Source organism: Lepidochelys kempii, chromosome 13, assembly GCF_965140265.1.
Source record: "Lepidochelys kempii isolate rLepKem1 chromosome 13, rLepKem1.hap2, whole genome shotgun sequence".
NCBI lineage: Eukaryota > Metazoa > Chordata > Testudines > Cheloniidae > Lepidochelys > Lepidochelys kempii.
Window position 1 is genome coordinate 25,849,994 of NC_133268.1, and position 16,697 is coordinate 25,866,690.

The 16,697-nt window shown below is 43.9% G+C and overlaps 1 protein-coding gene across 6 annotated transcripts in view; it reads left to right on the forward strand.

The window, feature by feature from the left end:
• The window catches only part of NCOA6 (nuclear receptor coactivator 6), a 72,976-nt gene extending 59,433 nt beyond the window's left edge, over nucleotides 1-13,543 (forward strand). For all 6 annotated transcript variants that reach the window (XM_073309857.1, XM_073309860.1, XM_073309862.1 and 3 more), the window contains 2 exons: nucleotides 9,371-9,519; nucleotides 12,918-13,543. In XM_073309857.1, the coding sequence (XP_073165958.1) occupies nucleotides 9,371-9,519; nucleotides 12,918-12,964 (196 nt within the window). In that variant the 3' untranslated portion in view covers nucleotides 12,965-13,543. The remainder of the gene's footprint in view (nucleotides 1-9,370; nucleotides 9,520-12,917) is intronic.
• Nucleotides 13,544-16,697: the final 3,154 nt, after the last annotated feature.

The window sequence follows — 16,697 nt, forward strand, 5'->3', positions numbered from 1 at the left end:
TTTCCTGGTCATAGGATTTTAAAAATCATAAATGTCATGATTTCAGCTCTTGAAATCTGAAATTTCATGGTGTTGTAATTGTAGGGGTCCTGACTCAAAAAGGAGTTGTGGGTGGTCTCAAGATTATTGTAGAAGAGGGTTGCGGTACTGCTACCCTTACTTTTGTGCTGCTGCTGGCGGCGGCGCTGCCTTCAGAGCTGGGCAGCTGGAGAGCGGTGGCTTCTGGGCTGGGATCCCAGCTCTGAAGTCAGAGCTGCCGCTCGCAGCAGTGCAGAAGTAAGGATGCCATGGTATAGTATTGCCACCCTTACTTCTGTGCTGCCGCTTTCAGAGCTGGACCGTCAGACAGCAGCCACCCAGGTCTGAAGTCAGCAGCATAGTAATAAGGGTGGCATGGTATTGTATTGCCACCCTTACTTCCACACTGCTGCTGGCAGGGCGCTGCCTTCAGAGCTGGGCGCCCAGCCAACAGCCACCACTCTCTGGCCGCCCAGCTCTGAAGGCAGCGCAGAAGTAAGGGTGGCAATACTGCGACCCCCTTAAAATAACCTTGCGACCCCCCCCCCGCAACTCCCTTTTGTGTCAGGACCCCCAATTTGAGAAATGCTGGTCTCCCCCAGTGAAATCTGTATAGTATAGGGTAAAAGTACACAAAAGACCAGATTTCACAGGGGGAAACCAGATTTCACAGTCTGTGATGCATTTTTCATGGCTGTGAATTTGGTAGGTCCCTAACTATAAGCCATGTTTTCCAAGCCTTTAATCATTCTCCTGGCTCTTCTCTGAATCTTCTCAATTTATCAACATCCTTCTTGAATTGTGGACACCAGACACAGTATTCCAGCAGCAGTTACACCATTGCTAAATAGAGAGATAAAATAACCTCTCTACTCCTACTCAAGATTCACCATTTATGCATCCAAAGATTGCATTACCCTTTGGGCCATAGCATCGCATTGGGAACTCATGGTCAGCTGATTATCCATTACAGCCCCCACATCTTTTTCAGAGTCAGTGCTTCTCAGGGTAGAGTCCTCTATCCTGTAAGTATGGCCATGTTCTTTGTTCCTAGATGTATATGTTTACATATAGCCCTATTAAAACACATATTTTTTGCTTGTGCCCAGCTTGCCAAGCAGTCCAGATCACTCAGTGACCTGTCCTCTTTATTATTTTCTATTCCCACAGTCTTGTCATCTGCAAACTTTATCAGGGATGATTTTGTTTTCTTCCAAGTCATCTATAAAAATGTTAATAGGGTAGGACCAAGAACCGATCCCTGTGGGACCCCAGTAGAAACGCACTTGTTATATGATGATTCCCTGTTTACAACTGCATGTTGAGCCCTATCAGTTAGCCAGCTTATAATCCAGTGGCTCTCAAACTTTTGTTTGGTGACCCCTTTCAACAGCAAGCCTTTGACTGTGACCCCCCCCTTATAAATTAAAAACACATTTTTAAATAATTAACACTATTATAAATGCTGGAGGTGAAGCGGGGTCTGCGGGTGGAGGCTGACAGCTCGCAACCCCCCATGTAATAACCTCATGACCTCCTGAGGGGTCATGACCTCCAGTTTGAGAACCGCTGCTTGTGCAGGGAAAGCCCCTGGCGGGCCGAGCCGATTGGCCGAACCTGCAGACGCAGCAGGTAAACAAATCGCAGCTCCCAGTGGCCGCAGTTCGCTGCTCCAGGCCAATGGGAGCTGCAGGAAGCAGTGCGGGCCGAGGGACACGCTGGCTGCTGCTTCCAGCAGCTCCCATTGGCCTGGAGCCGCGATCAGCCGAACCTGTGGACGCGGCAGGTAAACAAACCGGCCCGGCCCGCTAGGGGCTTTACCTGCACAAGTGGTGGAACAAGTTTGGGAACCACTGGTCTAGTGAACTCCTCTGCGAGCTCTTGTAAAACTCTTGGATGCAAGTTATCTGGACCAGCCAATTTTAAAATGTCTGACTTTAGTAGCAGCTGTTGAACATCCTCCTGAGATACTAATGGAATGGAGAGAGTGTTATATGATATGACTACTTCATCTGTCCAAATACAGAACAGAATTTTTATTGGACATTTCCACTTCTGCATTATTATTATTGATAATTCTACCATTTTCATCCAGTAATGGTCCAATACCATTGTTAGGTTTCTTTTTGTTCCTAATATACTTTAAAAAAACCCACAATTCTTATTGTCCTTCACTCTGCTGGCCATAAAGTTCTCCTTGTGTCCCCTATGATTTGTCTACGGTTCCTAAATTCTGATTTATATTCATAGAATCATAGAATATCAGGGTTGGAAGGGACCTCAGGAGATCATCTAGTCCAACCCCCTGCTCAAAGCAGGACCAATCCCCAATTAAATCATCCCAGCCAGGGCTTTGTCAAGCATGACCTTAAAAACTTCTAAGGAAGGAGATTCTACCACCTCCCTAGGTAACGCATTCCAGTGTTTCACCACCCTCCTAGTGAAAAAGTTTTTCCTAATATCCAACCTAAACCTCCCCCACTGCAACTTGAGACCATTACTCCTTGTCCTGTCCTCTTCTACCACTGAGAATAGTCTAGAACCATCCTCTCTGGAACCACCTCTCAGGTAGCTATCAAATCCCCCCTCATTCTTCTCTTCTGCAGACTAAACAATCCCAGTTCCCTCAGCCTCTCCTCATAAATCATGTGTTCCAGACCCCTAATCATTTTTGTTGCCCTTCGCTGGACTCTCTCCAATTTATCCACATCCTCCTTGTAGTGTGGGGCCCAAAACTGGACACAGTACTCCAGATGAGGCCTCACCAATGTCGAATAGAGGGGGACGATCACGTCCCTCGATCTGCTTGCTATGCCCCTACTTATACATCCCAAAATGCCATTGGCCTTCTTGGCAACAAGGGCACACTGCTAACTCATATCCAGCTTCTCGTCCACTGTCACCCCAGGTCCTTTTCCGCAGAACTGCTGCCGAGCCATTTGGTCCCTAGTCTGTAGCTGTGCATTGGGTTCTTCTGTCCTAAGTGCAGGACCCTGCACTTATCCTTATTGAACCTCATCAGATTTCTTTTGGCCCAATCCTCCAATTTGTCTAGGTCCCTCTGTATCCTATCCCTGCCCTCCAGCATATCTACCACTCCTCCCAGTTTAGTATCATCTGCAAATTTGCTGAGAGTGCAATCCACACCATCCTCCAGATCATTTATAAGATATTGAACAAAACCGGCCCCAGGACCGACCCCTGGGGCACTCCACTTGACACCGGCTGCCAACTAGACATGGAGCCGTTGAGCCCGACAATCTAGCCAACTTTCTACCCACCTTATAGTGCATTCATCCAGCCCATACTTCTTTAACTTGCTGACAAGAATACTGTGGGAGACCGTGTCAAAAGCTTTGCTAAAGTCAAGAAACAATACATCCACTGCTTTCCCTTCATCCACAGAACCAGTCATCTCATTATAGAAGGCGATTAGATTAGTCAGGCATGACCTTCCCTTGGTGAATCCATGCTGACTGTTCCTGATCACTTTCCTCTCATGTAAGTGCTTCAGGATTGATTCTTTGAGGACCTGCTCCATGATTTTTCCGGGGACTGAAATGAGGCTGTCTGGCCTGTAGTTCCCAGGATCCTCCTTCTTCCCTTTTTTAAAGATTGGCACTACATTAGCCTTTTTCCAGTCATCTGGGACTTCCCCCGTTCGCCACGAGTTTTCAAAGATAATGGCCAATGGCTCTGCAATCACAGCCGCCAATTTCTTTAGCACTCTCGGATGCAACTCGTCCGGCCCCATGGACTTGTGCACGTGCAGCTTTTCTAAATAGTCCCTAACCACCTCTTCCTCCACAGAGGGCTGGCCATCTACTCCCCATGTTGTGATGCCCAGCGCAGCAGTCTGCGAGCTGTCCTTGTTAGTGAAGACAGAGGCAAAAAAAGCATTGAGCACATTAGCTTTTTCCACATCCTCTGTCACTAGGTTGCCTCCCTCATTCAGTAAGGGGCCCATGCTTTCCTTGGCTTTCTTCTTGTTGCCAACATACTTGAGGAAACCCATCTTGTTACTCTTGACATCTCTTGCTAGCTGCAGCTCCAGGTGCGATTTGGCCCTCCTGATTTCATTCCTACATGCCCGAGCAATATTTTCATACTCTTCCCTGGTGCTTCCAGCAGCTCCCATTGGCCTGGAGCAGCGAACCACAGACACTGGGAGCTATGATCAGCCGAACCTGCAGACACGGCAGGTAAACAAACCGGCCGGCCCGCCAGGGGCTTTCCCCGCACAAGCGGCAGAACAAGTTTGGGAACCACTGTTCTAGGACATTGATCTAAAAGCATTCAAGAGAACTTTCTTCTGAGTTATCAGTGACTTGGAAACGGGTAATGCCTTTTTTGGCAGCGTGTCACTTTATGAACCCCACTGAAGTTCTGCAAGTCAGGTTTTTATGGCGTTAAGGAATCCTCCCAAGCTGAATGTGGACTTTCAGAACTGTGCATAGGTATCGCACACATTAGGAGAGCCCTGCCTCATACAGAGTACTAAAGGTCATACGCAGTTCAGGAAGGGTTTTCTCTGGCTGTTTCGGATTTCCTTATCCCTGGGAAAGCAACAAGGGCAGGGGCTGTAGTGGCACCTTCAGATGTCACACAGGCTTGTGCATTAATCAGAGGCATGGGGAGTCAGACCTCTGGAGTTCCATTTCCACTTCTGCCAGTGACTAGACATCGTACTTACAAACATTTACAAATGTTATTTGGGTAGGCCTCACAACACTCCTCCGAAGTAGAAAATTAGCCTTATCTTTATTTTACTAATTACAGATGGCAAAACAGAAGCTAAGGGACCTACATGTGGAACGCTAATCTAATGGATTAGTCTAGAGTGCAATGTTTCTCAATCTTTTTCTGCTGGTAACCCACTTTGGACTTAAAAAAAAACAACCATGACTCCCCTAGAAAAAATTGTGATGGCCTACCTTTAAGCTCAGGGCTTCGGGCTTCAGCCCCCCGCAGCTGGAGGCACAAGGCTTCAGCCCCCCATGGGACTGAAACATGTAAATTGGCCCTGTAGTGTAGGGCCCCAGGCAATTTCCCTGCTTCCTGCTCCTTAGTGAAAAGAAAAGGAGGACTTGTGGCACCTTAGAGACTAACAAATTTATTTGAGCATAAGCTTTCGTGAGCTACAGCTCACTTCATTGGATGCATTCAGTGGAAAATACAGTGGGGACATCTATATACATAGAGAACATGAAACAATGGGTGTTACCATACACACTGTAACCAGAGTGATCTATTACCAACAGGAGAGCGGTGGGGGGGCAGGGGAGAGGACCTTTTGTAGTGCTAATCAAGGTGGGCCATTTCCAGCAGTTGACAAGAACGTCTGAGGAACAGTGGAGTGTGGGGGGGGATAAACATGGGGAAATAGTTTTACTTTGTTTGTAATGACCCATCCACTCCCAGTCTCTATTCAAGCCTAAGTTAATTGTATCCAGTTTGGAAATTAATTCCAATTCAGCAGTCTCTCGTTGGAGTCTGTTTTTGAAGTTTTTTTGTTGACGTATTGCCACTTTTAGATCTGTAATCGAGTTATTACAGCTCTCGTCCCCTAATGCCCCTACTCCTGCTACATTGATGACATCTTCATCATCTGGACCCATGGAAAAGAAGCCCTTGATGAATTCCACCATGATTTCAACAATTTCCATCCCACCATCAACCTCAGCCTGGATCAGTCCACACAAGAGATCCACTTCCTGGACACTACAGTGCTAATAAGCAATGGTCACATAACCACCACCCTATACCGGAAACCTACTGACCGCTATTCCTACCTACATGCCTCCAGCTTTCATCCAGACCACACCACACCACACGATGCATTGTCTGCAGCCAAGCTCCACGATACAACCGCATTTGCTCCAACCCCTCAGACAGAGACAAACACCTACAAGATTTCTATCAAGTATTCTTACAACTACAATACCCACCTGCTGAATTGAAGAAACAGATTGACAGAGCCAGAAGAGTACCCAGAAGTCACCAACTATAGAACAGGCCCAACAAAGAAAATAACAAAGCCACTAGCCATCACCTTCAGCCCCCAACTAAAACCTCTCCAATGCATCATCAAGGATCTACAACCTATCCTGAAGGACGACCCATCGCTCTCACAGATCTTGGGAGACAGGCCAGTCCTTGCTTACACACAGCCCCCCAACCTGAAGCAAATACTCACCAGCAACCACACACCACACAACAGAGCCACTAACCCAGGAACCTATCCTTGCAACAAAGCCCATTGCCAGCTGTGTCCACATATCTATTCAGGGGACACCATCGTAGGGCCTAATCACATCAGCCACACTATCAGAGGCTCGTTCACCTACACATCTACCAATGTGATGTATGCCATCATGTGCCAGCAATGCCCCTCTGCCATGTACATTGGTCAAACTGGACAGTCTCTACGTAAAAGAATAAATGGACACAAATCAGATGTCAAGAGTTATAACATTCAAAAGCCAGTTGGAGAACACTTCAATCTCTTTGGTCACTCGATTATAGACCTAAAAGTTGCAATTCTTCAACAAAAAAACTTCAAAAACAGACTCCAACGAAAGACTGCTGAATTAGAATTAATTTGCAAACTGGATACAATTAACTTAAGCTTGAATAGAGACTGGGAGTGGATGGGTCATTACACAAAGTAAAACTATTTCCCCATGTTTATCCCCCCGCCCGCCCCCCCCACTGTTCCTCAGACATTCTTGTCAACTGCTGGAAATGGCCCACCTTGATTATCACTGCAAAAGGTTCCCCCTCGGCCCCCGCTCTCCTGCTGGTAATAGCTCACCTTAAGTGATCACTCTGGTTACAGTGTGTATGATAACACCCATTGTTTCATGGTCTCTATGTATATAAATCTCCCCACTGTATTTTCCACTGAATGCATCCAATGAAGTGAGCTGTAGCTCACGAAAGCTTATGCTCAAATAAATTGGTTAGTCTCTAAGGTGCCACAAGTACTCCTTTTCTTTTTGCTAATACAGACTAACACAACTGCTACTCTGAAACCTACTCCTTAGTGCTGGCCCTACTTGCTTCCTCCTAAATCCTTCCGGTGACCCCACTGGGGGTTGCAGCCCACACGTTGAGAAACACTGATCTAGTGGGTTAGATATGAGATCTGGCGAACTGGGTTGAAGCCTAGTGTTGACACTTGTTTTATGTTTTAGGCAAGTCATTTAGCTTTTCTGTGTCACTGTATTCCCATATGTAAAATGGGGATACTTATTTGCCTACCTGATTATGTTCTCTCTGCCCTTCCATGCTTGCCAATGTTCTGTGCCTTTTTGTCTTTGTAACTTGACTGTTGAATTCCTTGGCTTTCAGACATCAGCTGTTAAAATTACGAACTTGTATAAGTTTTCTCTCTTAAAATGAGGATTTCCTCTTAGAAGTGACTATGTAAAAATAGAACCTTTGTACTCTACAGATCTCCTCTGTGTGTTTTTTCAGACTCAGGACTGCTGACTAAAATACATTTTTATTCTTGTTAGTCCTGCAGAGACGTCACATGAACCTCTTCATGTGACGTCTCTGCAGGACTAACAAGAATAAAAATGTATTAAGTGAATTCACTTAAATGCATTAAGTGAATTCTGTTCCTTGTATGTTAATCAACAGAGTTGTTTAATTGGTTTCACTTAGTTACCTTGTGAACCCACAGAAGACAATAGGGTTGCATAGATGTCACTGAGGGCTTCATTTGGCCTGTTGAAATTTACTGGTGAGACAAGGTGGGTGAGGTAATATCTTTTATCGGACCAAATTCTGTTGGTGAGACAGACAAGCTTTCGAGCTACACAGAGCTCTTCCTCAAGTCTGGGAAAGGTAACTTAGAGTGCCATAGCTAAATACAAGGTTGAATAGATAGTTTAGCATGAGTAGTTAGCCCATATTCTAAAGGTGAAGTGCCCTGTTAACATCCCTGTAGTCTTAGGACAAAAAGGGGGGTTAGTGGGTTACAGATTGTTGTAATAAGCTATAAATCCAGCATCTTTATTAAAATCAGGATTTTTAGTGTCTTGCATCAGGCTCACCTTTTGAAAGTGTTGTGCAGGTTTCCTTTGAGGATGAGGACTAATAGGTCAGACATAGAGTGATCGCTTCGTGAAAAGTGTTCACCCATAGGTGATACGGGGAAGGGTGTTATGTCTTTTATAATTTTTCTCTGTGAGTTCATTCAAGAGCACAGAGATTGTCTGGTTTCACCCACATACTTGTTGGGGCATTTAGTGCACTGGAGGAGGTACACCATAGCATGTGTAGGATCCACGGACCTTGAAAGGTGTGTTGTGTGGGATGTTGATCATTGTAGCAGTGGAGAGATGTCTGCAGGTTTTGCATCTGTTCTGCTAGGGTCTGGTCATGGTCTTAATAAAGACACTGGATTTTTATGGCTTATGACAACAATCTGTAACCCACTGACTCCCCTTTTTATCCGATGATTGCAGGGGGTGTTGACGGGGCACTACATCTTGAATGGTCCCTTAGAATACGTGCTGAACTATCTGTTCAACCTTGTATTTAGCTGTGACAATCTGAGTACCTTGCCCAGACCTGAGGAAGAGCTCTGTGTAGCTCAAAAGTGGGTGTCTCTCACCAACAGAAATTGGTCCAATGAAAGGTATTACCTCACCCACCTTGTCTCTCTAATATCCTGTGGCCGACATGGCTGCAAAACCACTGCATACAACCGTGAAATTTACTAGTGTCCGTGTATGAGAAGAAAATAACTTCGCTTAATTCCCAGAGCACAAGATGAGTTTGCAAGGCTGGTAGAAATGAGTAAACAGTTTTAAATGTAAATACGGCACTGCTAATCTGGTGTGAGGGAAAATAAATGTGGTGCCCCACCGTACCATTGTAGAATAACTTTTCATGGCAGAACTGCACTTCGTTGTTAATTCTTTTAAAGCATTAAACCCACCTTACTAAAGCCTGTTTTGGTCTCGGAATAAATCATTTAGAAAAATTAGTGAAGCAACTCTTAGTTGTACAGAACAGTTGACAACAATCCCTTCTTAAAAGTTCACAATTCTCCCTTGTGTTCATCTGTGACTTCAGTTCTGTATTTCCTTATTATAGCAGTTTCTTATGTAACTTAAGGCTTTTCCTAGACTTCAGGAATGGTGATATCTGCTGACCATTTAAAAGATACCTAATTTCTCGGTCTTTTGAATGTTGCAAATATTCTCTACCCGTATCCATAGCATTTCATATCTTCGGTGCTAAGGGTCCGGAACTGGTACCAATATGCTTGTCTAATGAACTGCATTAAAAAATGATTCTTGCTCTTCACCAGAACTATTTTGTCTCACTTTATTAGTAATGAGGCAAAAGAGAGTTGTGAAAAGTCTAAAACTCCGAGTAGAAGAAATTCAAGAACAGAGGAATCTGCTGCCTCACAGGAAACAGTGGAGAATGGACAGCGCAAGAGGTCCTCCAGGCCATCATCTGCCTCTAGCACCGCAAAAGGTAAAATGCACAGACATCTTTACTGTGGAGTGGGTAGGAAGTGAAGTAGTTTCCAAAAGAATAATGTTGTTTGAATAAGTGTACCGTGTCTATACTTTACAGCCAGTAAATATTGTGTGCAGTGTATGCTCCTAACCCTAGAGTTAGTACTGATGAGTTAGACACAGGCTGGAGTTTCGAAGTTTACATAGTTCAGTACCTGCAGTACATCTGTTTGTATGCACATTTTCCACTGTTAAGTTTTTCTGCAGTACTCATTCACATAGCATTCCAAAAAAACTTAGTACTCTTAAAATATAGTACTATTGGCAGTAATGGGCAGACATTGAAAGAACTCTACTCAAGCAAGACAGTGACATTTTTCCTACAGTCTGAAAGAAGATGTAAGCATTTGTCTCACTTCGTGTGTGTGATCTGCTTTTGGAAATCCAAATTGTCTTGTTATGCTGCTCAGGCATTCTTAGAATTCTGCCTCGATGACCATCTAAGAGTGACGTGTGCTAGTACACAGATCCTCAGCTGTTCTGTCCAAGAATACGTGAAATCCTAAAGTTACAGATATTAACCCATGGCATCAGCAGTTGCTGGAGTGTCTTATTTCTCTAAGGCCTGTAGTCTAGAACAAAGTATGCAGCATGTGTGTGGCACATACATGTTCACTAGTAGAATGCCTGGATCGTGATGTCAGTGAGTGAGACGTGGGTGGTCAGTCCTAGTGGTTGGAGTCGCAGGTCAGAGCAGAAGTCAGAGCTGGGTTACCTGGAGTGAGGCAAGGCTGGGTCAAAGGCAGGAGCAGAGCTGGGCCCAAGCAGGTACAGGAGCTATCGCAGCCATAGGTGAATACTTCGAGTAACTGCTGTACTGCTTTTCGTTGTTTCCTGTTGGTTTAAGAACACGACATCCCCAAATGACAGTAGCTATGGGTAGCTCTACGTTTACTACAGCAACAGAAGGGGTTTTTCCATTTCTGTAATAAATCCACCCCTTTGAGAGATCATATGCAGATCGACGAAGAATTCTTCTGTCAGCCAAGCTGTTTTATAGTGGGGGTCAGGTTGACCTAATGACACTGCACAGGGCATTTTCGCAGCCCTGAGTGAGATAGCTAGGTTGACCTGTTTTAGGTGTGGACCAGGCCATATGTTGACATAAACATTCTTCCTTTGACATAGCAGCATCTACACTGGGAGTTAGGTCAGCATAGCTACATCAGTCAGGGTATGGCTTTTTCACACCCTTGACTAGCATACATACGTTCACCTAACTGATGGAACCGGAAGAAGTTTGTCATTTGTGCATACTCCTGTCTGTTCTACCTTTTAATAGTGATTGAGAACTTTTTTTTTAAGTGTATTTATTATTTTAAATGCACTCGGGAACGTGTTAGGTGCCTTTCATTACAAATGAAAACACAATCTGTGCACTAAGAAACATACAGACTGACTTCAGACACTGTGCAGTGAGGGATAGGAGAGGTGATGCAAGTTCTTTAAACAGAATCTAGTGCACAGTAAGATGGAGTAAAAGAGATTGTTGGAAGAGAAATACTTTGCTAGTTCTTCTAGGTATTTTGGAAGAAGTGGCTCTACAGCAGGGGTGGGCAAACTACAGCCCATGGGCCGCATCCGGCCCACCAACCATTTTAATCTGGCCCTCGAGCTCCCGCTGGGTCTGAGGCTTGCCCCGCTTTAGCGCTCCAGCCAGGGAGCCGGGTAAGGGGCTGCTCTGTGCGGCTCCCAGAAGCAGCGGCATGTCCCCCCTCTGGCTCCTACACATAGATATCTGGGAAACAATTCTCTGGCTGTTGGATCTTGCTGAAATGCTCAGTGTACAACTGACTGCTATATCTGGGGTTGGGGTTGAATGGGTGAAGTTCTGTTGGGGACTCAGAGCCCTCCCCATCTAGAGTCCCATTTCTAGCCATTGGAGATATGTGCTAATAACAGTCACGAATGGGCCATATGCCATTGTAGGCAATCTCATTGTACCATCCCCTCCATAAATGTATTGAACTCGGTCTTGAAATAAATTAGGTTTTTTGCCCCCACTGCTCCCCTTGGAAGGGTGTTTTAGAACTTCACCCCTCTGATGATTAGAAACCTTTGTCTAATTCCAAGCCTAAACTTGTTCATGGACAGTTTATATCCATTTGTTCTTGTGCCAACATTGGCCCTTCACTTAAATAACTCCTCTCTCTCCCTGGCATTTATTCCTCTGATGTATTTATGGGGAGCAAACATATCTCCACTAAGCCTTTGTTTTGTTAGGCTAAACAGGCCAAGTCTCCTCTTGTCAGGAAGGTTCTCCATTTCTGTGATAATCCTGGTAGCCCTTCTCTGCATCTATTCCAGTTCAAATTCATCTTTCTTAAACATGAGAGACCGAATTGCACACAGTATTTGGTTTTTTGCTTTGTTGCCTTGCAACACTGTTTTTCCCCAGTGGTTTTAAAATGCAGATTGTTACAGAAGGATAGTCTTCAGAAGACATTGTAAAGAGCCAAAGAACCATCACAAACTTTTACTATGTTGTACTTAGTTAAAATTGTAAGGATGTAGGTTCCCTCCGTCCTTGCTCAATATTTTTCTTACCACTTTAAAATGGAAATTGTGAGTGCACTTTAAGTGCACTTGAAATGACCTCTGCTTTCTCTCTAGCTTCTGTAAGTACTTCTGTTTCCTCTGCTGAAGTGCTACAGTATTTTGTAACTTGCTATGCAAGTTATTAGTGAGACATAGTGGATTCTCCCTACAGAAGCCATACATTAAGCAAAAGCAAGAGTTTAATACACAGTTGTGTTACATCAGGGCTCAAGCCCTCTCTATAGTGGGACCAACAGATTCTGCACTTAAAAGGCACATTCCAAAAACCATTCACTTTTTTCCTATTGCACCCATCTCTGTAGTGCCTAAGCACTGCACCTGGAACTGTGTAGTTCAAGTTCTTGAAGCCATGTGTAATGTTTTATGGGTTTCTTCTAGTGCTTTGCAAGATGGCAGAATCATAACTAGAGCTAATACGGTAATAATACTTACACAGCATCTTTCAGCCAAGGATCTTAGAGCTTTGCAAATGTTAAGCCTTCAAACACCCCTGTGAGCGGGGAAGCTGTTTGCACACATCCTTGTAAGAGAAGCTACTTAGGACAATCCCAAATAAATAATGATAATAAACTCTATCTCCCTAACAGCCTCAGTCAGGATCAGGGACCCAACGGGTTAGGTGCTGTACAAACTCAAGATGAGAAACAATCCCTCCTCTCTGGTGCTCACAGTCTGAATTTTCCTCCCCCACAGTGTTTTTTCTTAACATGTAAACAAAAAAAAAAAAGCAATGTGTGTGCCTCTCTTGACAGGCTTACTAGCTTAGCATCCACAGGTTTTTCCTTTTAATTTCAGAAACGAATGCCAGTGCAATGCAGTCAAAAAGAAGAAAATCCAAGTAAAGTACTGCATGGAAACACAAGACTTGCAAATGAGTGTGAATTTACCAGTAGCAATTTTGAGTTGTGATTTTTTTCTTTTTTTTGAAAAAAGAATAAAATTATGTACAGTAGAGTCATCTGAATATTATACTGTTCCCAGTAAGTACAAGTTTTTTTTCTAAAAACAAATAAATGGATATAAAATTGGGTTATTGTTAAACCCTCTGGTATGGGAAGGTGAAGTCCAGAGTTAGCGCATTAGGATAATGTGTTGTAAGAAATGCAAGGGAGGAGGGAGGGAAAGGCAGTTGTAAACTTATTTCTAAGTTTGCACTTTTCATTAAAAAAAAAAATTAGATTACAGGGTTGCCATTTTTAGGTATTAAAACGATGTATTGTGCTGTTGTTTTAAGTACTGTATGTGAATAGCAGTAAGAGGGTTACAGGCAAACCCTGTCTTGTTTGGAAATGTAAATATTTTTATTATAAAGTAGATCTGATGTATTTGTTGTAGAAACGGACCAGTGAAATACAAATAAATTGAAGGGTTTGTATAATGTGGAATCCCTAATGCTCTAAATAAATGTTGTTGCCCTATAATTTGGGTTGTATTATTATTAGCAGCAGCATAGTACTGTACAGGAAGATTGAGTGGATTACTTGAAGCTCTAGGCCTACAAGCTCCTTATTTGGAGCTTTAAAGAGGAATTTGTTTAACCACAAATGAATTAACTAGTGCAGCTGTTGTTGCAAAGCACGAAAATATTCAAAGCCTACTACCCCAGCCTTCAGGATGCATGCATTTAATGTGGACCAAAGAGTCCCAAAAGATAGCTTTCTCCATGTCCAAGTGTTCACCAAGAGGACGATACTGCACAGAAGAATGCGGTCTGGAGACTTTCTGAAATCTGGTACCTGGAAGTTTTATCTGGAAAAGTATTCTGCGCTCAGTGGTGACTTGTTCACATGTACTACATGAGAAAGCAGGTCAGCCTTAGTGTGCTGGGAATCTTTCATGGTAAGAAATTGAGGCCTTGTCTATACTACCGCGGTAAGTCAACCTAAGTTACGCTACTCTAGTTACGTGAATAACGTAACTGAAGTCGACGTAGCTTAGGTTGACTTACCGCACTGTGTCGCTGGGAGATGCTGGCCCGCCGACGTCGCTTACTCTTCTCAGGGAGCTGGAGTACCTACTGGAGTTGTCTGGAGAGCACTCTGCGATCGATATAGTGGGTCTACAGTAGACCTGCTAAATTGACACCGCTGCATCGATCGCAGCAGTGCCGATCTAGGTAAGTGTAGGCATGGCCTCAGACACAAGTCTTCCTAGGTTTCCTGTTACCTTGCACACAAGTGATTCTGACAAATATTGCACCTTGTAAAAAATGGTCTGTGGAACATAAAGTGGTAAATAAGCTGTCTTGTGCCAAAAATGCTAAATGTTGATTGGTCAGGGGCTGCCCCAGAAAGCTGAACTTTTTGCATATAAAACTTCAGAGGGAAAAATTCTGTCCTGGGCTAGGGCCAAAGGGCAGTATATGTTACCTGTGTTCTGAAACTGCTAACTTCCCCCAGAGAGTCACATTCAGTCATGCTCTTTTGATACCTTGGATTACTGTATAAAATCAGTTTCTCCCCAAAAACATCTACCCACTCCTGATGCAGGGATATTGAAGAGCCAGTGGCAGGCAATATGGCTCACAGAGATTTTGCCAAAACCCTGAAAAGGGGCAATTATTCTACCTTTTCACTTCCAACCTCCACACTTCTGCTTCCTTGAAATCCTACCATCTTCAACGAGGTAAGATGTAAAACTAAGCTGTTTTATTATTTCTGTGTTTTCCTGCTTATGAGATCACACTGCACCTGATTTTGTTCTTATTGAAGTTGATGGCAAAACTCCCAGTGACTTCAATGAGACCAGGATCAGACCCAGGAAGAGCTCAACATGTCATACGTGTCAGTTTCCCTAAAACCTTAGTGTAAGTGGGAACCTTGGGTTTATTTATAGGTTCTTTAAGTCTTGCCTTACATTTTATTTGTTATGCTGGTGAAAACTCTTGGGGTGATATTTGTGGAAACTAAGCTCCCCTTTTTCCACAGAACAGATGCAAGTTGTGTAATGGCAGTGCAGTCTTCACCACACAACCCTACCAATGGGCCTAAAACTTGAGGGACCAGACCTATGAGGAAGGGGTAATCTGGTTTCTTACCGTGCCATTCTTGGCCTTGCTGCTGAGGTTGCCAGCAAGGCAGTCAGTTATGGTGAATTTTTTTATGAATGGAAGCTGTAGCAAAACCACAAGACTTAGAGGCCCCTAAATCATCCTCAGATGTGAACTATTTTGGACACTTTTGACCTTGAGGTGAGAAGTGCTGTATCTCATAACCAGTCCGCTAAGTCATTCAATCCCCCTAAATTTGCTTTTCCTGTGAGAATGGCTGTGACTTAGTCCCCATTTTTGTTCTGGATATCTAATATAAAACGTGTCTCCTTATTCCTGAAGCACCTCTCACCACTGGTTGGAGATCCTAGACTCTGACTGTGTGTAACTCAACCGGCACCTGTGGTTAGGATTTCCACATATAAAATGTTGCAGAATGTGTCTTTGGACTGCCACGTTCTGTTCTGACTCTAGGGCAGTTAGCTGTCAACATGTTGCAAATGTTTAAACAGTATTCTAGGGAAGTAGACACCCTCTTTCTTCTCTGCACCCTTCTGGGCTGTGGTGGATGGTGCAAATGCACTAACCTTTTGCATTATTTATCCCTCCGTGTGCTCTGTAGGCAAGGGGAGCTGATGAACCTCTGCTGGTAGCGCTAGTTTGGGATTTACATAGGGTGGAAATTGTTTGATCAAAGAGGCAGCCTTGTGGATATGATCAGTGTAGGGTTGCCACCTGGCTTGTGGGAGAGGAAAAAACAAATCTAGTCTGAGTTTCCTACCAACCCATAGGGCTCATTTATGCAGGGAAATTTACCAATATTACTAGACCTATATAATTTTACTGCTATAGTCAGTCTACTAGCTAGTGTCAAGTTCATTCTTTTCCACCCTGTCACTGAGGTTTGTCTGCTTTGCATCCTTTCGTCTCTATCCCATTTTCTTTGCCTTCTCCTGTCCATATTCAGCCTAACCAGCTTTGTTTCTGATTCCTGCTCTACTGCTGAGGGTGCTGTCTCCCTTCCAGAGAGTCCAGTGTGCCATTCTCCGGAGTTCACTAAGCCCAGATGCCTCCTGTAAACATGTTAAAATGAAACCCATCATGTGAGTGGGATGCTGTGATAAAGATAAACATATGATTGTGCGGAGATAGCTTAGAAAAAAAACCTACCCTCCACTTTGGATGGCAGCAAAATTCTGCAGCTTACTATTCTTTTGTTTAATGACAGTATTCTCCATCAAGCCTCAGAAAAGGCCATTAGTACGAAGGCTATTAACTCAGTTTAAGGTCTCCTGCCATTGTACCCAGACTGAGATGTGTTGTATCAAGAATGCATCACTTTGAGCTGAAGGTTTTTATTTTAACATCTTCCAACAGATTCCCACTGTCTGCATGGACAAGAACTGTGATTAGCAGCATGACACTTTACTACTTTTTATTTAAACTTCTTGCAGGCTTGTGAAATTGAAATCCTGTGTTCTGACCTGTACAGACATGTAAAACGCTGGTGCTTCCCTCATTAGGGCAGTGCTTAACCATCCTCAGGGAACAAATACTTGCTACAGTCAGTGAAATATCCTACCGGA